Source organism: Lepidochelys olivacea (genome assembly GCF_965140295.1).
Source record: "Lepidochelys olivacea isolate rLepOli2 genome assembly, chromosome: 1".
In the NCBI taxonomy this organism is placed as follows: Eukaryota; Metazoa; Chordata; order Testudines; family Cheloniidae; genus Lepidochelys; species Lepidochelys olivacea.
In genome coordinates this window covers 315724151-315732054 of record NC_140411.1, presented here as the reverse complement: position 1 = coordinate 315732054, position 7904 = coordinate 315724151, and the positions used below count along the sequence as shown (strand labels likewise).

At 48.6% G+C, this 7904-nt stretch overlaps 1 protein-coding gene across 1 annotated transcript in view; it reads left to right on the top strand.

The window, feature by feature from the left end:
- Positions 1-5812: 5812 nt before the first annotated feature.
- TRABD (TraB domain containing) overlaps positions 5813-7904 on the top strand; it is a gene marked incomplete at its 5' end in the record, with an annotated part of 50419 nt that continues 48327 nt past the window's right edge. Inside the window, one exon of the mRNA XM_084621218.1 lies at positions 5813-5966. Within this exon, the coding sequence (XP_084477344.1) occupies positions 5813-5966 (154 nt within the window). The remainder of the gene's footprint in view (positions 5967-7904) is intronic.

Below are 7904 nucleotides of genomic sequence, written 5' to 3'. Positions count from 1 at the left end.
AGCCACACTATCGGAGGCTCGTTCACCTGCACATCCACCAATGTGATATATGCCATCATGTGCCAGCAATGCCCCTCTGCCATGTACATTGGTCAAACTGGACAGTCTCTACGTAAAAGAATAAATGGACACAAATCAGATGTCAAGAATTATAACATTCATAAACCAGTCGGAGAACACTTCAATCTCTCTGGTCACGCAATCACAGACATGAAGGTCGCTATCTTAAAACAAAAAAACTTCAAATCCAGACTCCAGCGAGAAACTGCTGAATTGGAATTCATTTGCAAATTGGATACTATTAATTTAGGCTTAAATAGAGACTGGGAGTGGCTAAGTCATTATGCAAGGTAGCCTGTTTCCTCTTGTTTTTTCCTACCCCCCCCCCCCAGATGTTCTGGTTTAACTTGGATTTAAACTTGAAGAGTGGTCAGTTTGGATGAGCTATTACCAGCAGGAGAGTGAGTTTGTGTGTGTATGGGGGTGGGGGGGATGTGAGAGAACCTGGATTTGTGCAGGAAATAACCCAACTTGATTGTCATGCACATTGTGTAAAGAGTTGTCACTTTGGATGGGCTATCACCATCAGGAGAGTGAATTTGTGTGGGGGGGTGGAGGGTGAGAAAACCTGGATTTGTGCTGGAAATGGCCCACCTGATGATCACTTTAGATAAGCTATTACCAGCAGGACAGTGGGGTGGGAGTAGGTATTGTTTCATATTCTCTGTGTATATATAAAGCCTGCTGCAGTTTCCACGATATGCATCTGAGGAAGTGAGCTGTAGCTCACGAAAGCTTATGCTCTAATAAATTGGTTAGTCTCTAAGGTGCCACAAGTACTCCTTTTCTTCTTACATTTACAGTGTGCCTTTTATTCCTATATATTTTTATACATCATCACTGAAATATAGTCAGCTCTTCATAGAATCATAGAACTGGAAGGGACCTCAAGAGGTCATCTAGTCCAGTCACCTGCACTCAGTGCAGGACTAAGTATTATCTAGACCATCTCTGACAGGTGTTTGTCCAACCTGCTCTTAAAAATCACCAATGATGGAGATTCCACCACCTCCCTAGGCATGTTATTCCAGTGCTTAACCACTCTGACAGTTAGGAAGTTTTTCGTAATGTCCAACCTAAACCACCATTGCTGCAATTTAAGCCCATTGCTTCTTGTCCTATCCTCAGAGGTTAAGAAGAACAATTTTTCTCCCTCCTCCTTGTAACAACTTTTTATGTAGTTGAAAATTGCTATCATGTCCTCTCTCAGTCTTCTCTTTTCCAGACTAAACAAACTCAATATTTCAATCTTCCCTCATAAGTCATGTTTTCTAGATCTTTAATAATTTTTGTTGCTCTTCTCTGGACTTTCTCCAATGTGTCCACGTCTTTCCTGAAATGTGGCACCCAGAACTGGACACAATTCTCCAGTTGAGGCCTAATCAGTGCGGAGTAGAGCGGAAGAATTTCTTCTCGTGTCTTGCTTCTAATAGATCACAGAATGATGTTTGCTTTTTGTGCAACAGTGTTACACTGTTGACTCATATTTAACTTGTGGTCCACTATGACAGCCAGATCCCTTTCCGCAGTACTCCTTCCTAGACAGTCATTTCCCATTTTGTATGTGTGCAACTGATCGTTCCTTCCTCAGTGGAGTACTTTGTATTTGTGCTTATTGAATTTCATTCTATTTAATTCAGACCATTTCTCCAGTTTGTCCAGATCATTTTGAGTTTTAATCCTATCCTCCAAAGGACTTTCAACCCCTCCCAGCTTGGTATCGTCCACAAACTTTATAAGTGTACTCTCTATGCCATTATCTAAATCATTGATGAAGATATTGAACAGAACCAGACCTAGAACCGATCCCTGCAGGACCCCACTCGTTATGCCATTCCAGCGTGACTATGAACCACTGGTAACTACTCTCTAGGAACAATTTTGCAACCAGTTATGCAGCCACCTTTATAGTAGCTCCATCTAGGTTGCATTTCCCTGGTTTGGTTATGAGAAGATCTTGTGACACAGTATCAAAAGCTTTACTGAAGTCAAGATACACCCTGTCTACCGCTTCCCCCCCTATCCACAAGGCTTGTTACCCAGTCAAAGAAAGCTATCAGGTTGTTTTGACATGATTTGTTTTTGACAAATCCATGCTGACTGTTACTTATCACCTTACTATTTTCTAGATGTTTGCAAATTGATTGCTTAATTATTTGCTCCATTATCTTTCCGGGTACAGAAGTTAAGCTGACGGGTCTGTAATTCTCCGGGTTGTCCTTATTTCCTTTTTATAGATATATTATAGATATATATTTATTACAGATATACTATATTTGCCCTTTTCCAGTCTTCTGGAATGCCTCCCGTCTTCCATGACTTTTCAAAGATAATTGCTAATGGCTCAGATATCTCTTCAGTCAGCTCCTTGAGTATTCTAGGATACATTTCATCAGGCCCTAGTGATTTGAAGACATCTAACTTGTCTAAGTAATTTTTGACTTGTTCTTTCCCTATTTAGACTCCCACAGTATTCTTGTCAGCAAGTTAAAGAAGTATGGGCTGGATGAATGCATTATAAGGTGGGTAGAAAGTTGGCTAGATTGTCGGGCTCAACGGGTAGTGATCAATGGCTCCATGTCTAGTTGGCAGCCGGTGTCAAGTGGAGTGCCCCAGGGGTCGGTCCTGGGGCCGGTTTTGTTCAATATCTTCATAAACGATCTGGAGGATGGTGTGGATTGCACTCTCAGCAAATTTGCAGATGATACTAAACTGGGAGGAGTGGTAGATACGCTGGAGGGCAGGGATAGGATACAGAGGGACCTAGAAAAATTGGAGGATTGGGCCAAAAGAAATCTGATGAGGTTCAATAAGGATAAGTGCAGGGTCCTGCACTTAGGACGGAAGAATCCCATGCACAGCTACAGACTAGGGACCGAATGGCTAGGCAGCAGTTCTGCGGAAAAGGACCTAGGGGTGACAGTGGACGAGAAGCTGGATATGAGCCAGCAGTGTGCCCTTGTTGCCAAGAAGGCCAATGGCATTTTGGGATGTATAAGTAGGGGCATAGCGAGCAGATCGAGGGACGTGATCGTCCCCCTCTATTCGACATTGGTGAGGCCTCATCTGGAGTACTGTGTCCAGTTTTGGGCCCCACACTACAAGAAGGATGTGGATAAATTGGAGAGTCCAGTGAAGGGCAACAAAAATGATTAGGGGCCTGGAACACATGAGTTATGAGGAGAGGCTGAGGGAACTGGGATTGTTTAGTCTGCAGAAGAGAAGAATGAGGGGGGATTTGAGAGCTGCTTTCAACTACCTGAGAGGTAGTTCCACCACTGAGAATAGTCTAGAACCATCCTCTCTGGAAGAGGACAGAACAAGGAGTAATGGTCTCAAGTTGCAGTGGGGGAGGTTTAGGTTGGATATTAGGAAAAACTTTTTCACTAGGAGGGTGGTGAAACACTGGAATGCGTTGCCTAGGGAGGTGGTGGAATCTCCTTCCTTAGAAGTTTTTAAGGTCAGGCTTGACAAAGCCCTGGCTGGGATGATTTAATTGGGGATGGGTCCTGCTTTTGAGCAGGGGGTTGGACTAAATGACCTCCTGAGGTCCCTTCCAACCCTGATATTCTATGGTTCCTACCTCATTTTCACTGGTATTCACTATTTTAGATGTGCAATCACCACTAACCTTCTTGGTGAAAACCGAAACAAACAAGTCATTTAAGCACCTCTGGGTGAAGAATGATAGCCCTGTGGCCAGCCAGAGACCAACACTAATGTGAAAGAACATTTTGGTTAAGGATACCAGAGTAAAATGCTGCTCATATAGAAAGTGCCATGTGATTAAAGTCTGTGGAGAGCAGATGGACCTTGGGTTTTAAGATCTTGACCAAAATACACCCTTCACCCCATTACATGTAGACAGTAAACTGGAAAGAACTGATTAGTCTGACTTAGATGGAGGAAAGGCTGAGATGACCGGATTTGGATATGTGGGTCTAGCACAGGGGTGGGCAAACTTTTTGGCCTGAGGGCCACATCGGGTTTATGAAATTGTATGGAGGGCTGCTTAGGGGAAGCTGTGCCTCCCCAAACAGCCAGGCATGGCCCGGCCCGCACTCTCTATCCGACAACCCCCCCCCCCGCTTCTTGCCCCCTATATCCACCCCTGGGACTCCTGCCCCATCCAACCCCCACTGTTCCCTGTCCCCTGACTGCCCCCCGCCGCCCCATTCAACCCCTCCTCCCATTCCTGACTGCCCCCCCGGGACCCTTGCCTCATCCAACCACCCCTTCTCCCTGTCCCCTGACCACCCCCAGAACCCCTGCCCCTATTCAAATCTCCTGTTCTCCATGCTCTGACAGCCCCAACCCCACTCTGAACTCCCCTGCTCTCTATCCAACCCCCACTCCCTGCCCCCTTACCGCGCTGCCTGGAGCGCTGGTGGCTGGCGGCGCTACTGCTGTGCCACCCAGAGCACCAGGACAGGCAGCTGCGCCGCCCGGCTGGAGCCAGCCACGCCACCGTGCAGCACAGAGCACCGGGTCAGGCCACGGCTCTGCAGCTGTGCTGCCGCCCACAGCATTGCACCAGTGGCGCAGTGAGCTGAGACTGCGGGGGAGGGGGAACAGCAGGGGAGGGCTGGGGGCTAGCCTCCCGAGCCAGGAGCTCAGGGGCTGGGCAGGACGGTCACGCGGGCAAGAGTTTGCCCACCTCTGGTCTAGCAAGACTAGGGGTAAAATTTTCAAAAAGTATTGAAATGACTCAGGGGCCCTAAGTGACTTAGGCCCTTAGGAATCTAAATCCCATTGCCTTTGTGATATGTAGGCTCCTAAGTGCCCAAGTCACCTAGACAGGTTTCAGAGTAGCAGCCGTGTTAGTCTGTATGCGCAAAAAGAAAAGGCGTACTTGCGGCACCTTAGAGACTAACCAATTTATTTGAGAATGAGCTTTCGTGAGCTTATGCTCAAATAAATTACTTAGTCTCTAAGGTGCCACAAGTACGCCTTTTCTTTTTGCACGGCACCTAGGTCCTATTGAAAATTTTATTCCAACTCTTTGCTACAGGCTTATCTCTAAACATCCCCTACTTGTGTCTGAAGAAATACAGTAGGCTGCACAGGGCTTCAGTCGGAGTGGGTGATTTAATGATACCAACAACAAGAGTTTAAATGTCAGAAAACTATACACTGAGCCCCCCTAGATTTGTTTTATGAGGAGACAGGAGGTGGCCCCTGAGTAGGCGCTATAACCTTTAAACACACACTTTAAACTCTGCCTCCTGCCCCGCCGCTGCTCCAGGGGAAGGAGGAGCAGGGGCAGGACTGGATGACCGCATCTGCAGTACCGCGTGGGTCGGTTTGTCGGTTCTGCTTTGAGCACGGGGGTGGACTCACTAGAGGACCCTCCTGGGGTCTCTTCCCACCTTAATCTTCTAGGGTTCTGCGATCTGCCACACCAGGCTAAGGAGACAGGCACGCTCTGCCGCGCCCCAGCCTCCCAGCGGCTTCGCTCTGGGCAGGGGAGCCAGCCACATCCCACGACAAGCCCCCTCTCTGGCAGCAGGCGGCCGCGCTGGGCAGACGGGATCGGGCAGCGCCAGCCACGCGCCCCCAGCTCCCAGCCGGGGCAGAGGGGAAACTGCTCGCAGCAGCCTGGCACGTGCGCGGGCGGTGCACCCTGGGAGCTGCAGTTTATCATCCCCCGCTTCCCGGTGCGGCGCCGCCCGGGGGGAACTACAGCTCCCAGGGTGCAGAGCGACCCGCTTTTCTCCTCCCCCTCCGCCTCCCCCTCCCCCGCCCCGTATGAATGACTAATACAACATGTTGTCCGGCGGCTAACGTGCCCCTCGGAGCCGGAGAGCGCCGCTCGCCTCGGCTTCTCCTTCCCCCCGGGGCGGTGCCTGAGCAGCCGCGAGCCAGCCTCCCTCGCGGGGCACTCACCCTCCGGCGGCGCCCGCCAAGTAAGTCAGTGGGGGCGGGGTGGGGGCTTCATTCTCCACCCCGGCTCGCCCGGGCTCAGGGCACCGAGGCGGGGGCTGCCCGGGCTGTTCCCCGGCGGCGGCGGCGGCGTGTTGTTGCCGTGGTGCAGCTGGGCGGCGGGCTCAGGCCCCGGCTCGGGGGCTCCGCGGTCCGTGCGGCGGCCGGCCCGCGCCTGCCTGCGACAATGTGTCCGAGCATCCGGAGGGGGGTGGGGCTGTCACCTTTGTGCCTCCTGCTTCGCGTATTCCAGGCTCTGGGCAGAGATTTTTTTGCCAGGGGGGAAGTTTAATATTAAGAGCCAGGATATCCGCCTTTGCTTCCCAAGCCACGCCGCCCCCGCCCACCTCTGCTTAACGACTTTCACTCGAAAATATCGCCTCTCTTTGTGATTCTCCACCCTGAAGTGGGTTTCTTCTTTGGGCAAAGGGCGTGCGTGTGAAGGAAGAGTTCGGAAAATGTTTCATAGTTGCCGAGCTTTCGTTTGATCAGGAAGTTGGTAGCATATGGGGGTGGAGGGCGGAGAGAATTCATAGCCTGGGACTTTTGTAGTCTTTCCAGGGGCCTTGTGACCAGTCAAAAACTGACCCTACCGTGCTATTTAAAGTATGTGTCACAAAGTACTTGTATGAAGCAAAAGCTTCTTCTGATCACTTCCTGCTCTGCTCTCCTTCAACTGCTTCATTCCTTTCCCAGGTGCTGGGGGTGGCTCACCTTGCTCATGACAGTCAGGTAATTAGGAACAGGGCACTTTAAAACCTATAATTGCTAGCAAGTTTTCGGCAAGGTACTGTGTACATGCATGAACAGCTCTTTCCGTGGGAGAAATCCCTTCACAAGCAGAACTGTTTGACGTTATTTTCATAGTCGGCAAAGTTCTGGAGCTTTGGGAAGAGTTATCTTTTTAACAAACTTCAAAAGAAAATCGGAAGCAGTCATGAAGGGGCAAAAGTGTGTCGACTTAAACCAAACGTTGCAAATTGTTATATCTATTGCTGAATAACTTTAAACAACTTTCAGGGCTCCCCCACACCTCACTATAGAGTGGAGAAAATAATTGAAAATCAATATTAGGTTTAAATAAACTGTAAGCCTTAAGTTCTGTGTCAGGATGTACAATGTGATAAAGGTACAATTATTGATGCGTGTGAATAACCAGATAGAATGGCTGTCAGATTTGCTGACAACAAAACAAAGTGAAGTAGCATGCTCTTGTGGACTGAGGACATGGCTGGGAGGTAGGAACCCTAACCCAGGTTATGCCACTGCCTTGCTAGATAGCCTTATGCAAGTTGCTTTAAACTATCTGCAAAAAGAAAAGGAGTACTTGTGGCACCTTAGAGACTAACCAAGTACCCCTTTTCTTTTTGCGAATACAGACTAACACGGCTGTTACTCTGAAACCATTAAACTATCTGTGCTTCAGTTCCCCTTTCTGTAAAACTGAGATAATGATATTCAGCTCAGAGAGAGCAGGACTTAAAACATTAAATCGATATATAAAGAAGAGGGGGGGAAAGCCATTTTTCCCACCACTTGGCCCTGAATGCAGCTCAGGGGACAAAGCAGCATGAAGCATTTAAAAAGGCTTTCTTCATATATCATAGCTTCCTAGTTTCCAAGGCCAGAAGGGATCACTGTTGTCCTCTAGTCTGATTGCCTGTACAGCACAGGCCAATGGCCATAGAACTTCCTCAGCATAATTTGTAGAGCAAGAGTGGATATAAACCCAATTTAAAGTAAAAAATCCATCTTTAAGACAGTGGTCCTGCAAATGGTTGCACAAATCCTTGTACAAATTCCCGTTGGTTTCAAGAGGTCTGTATCCTGGTGCATGAGTCTGTATTAACAGGCAGTATGGCAGGATCAGGATCTTGGTGGTTGCGTGGTGATTTGAAAACAGTTCTAAGAGCTTTGGACAC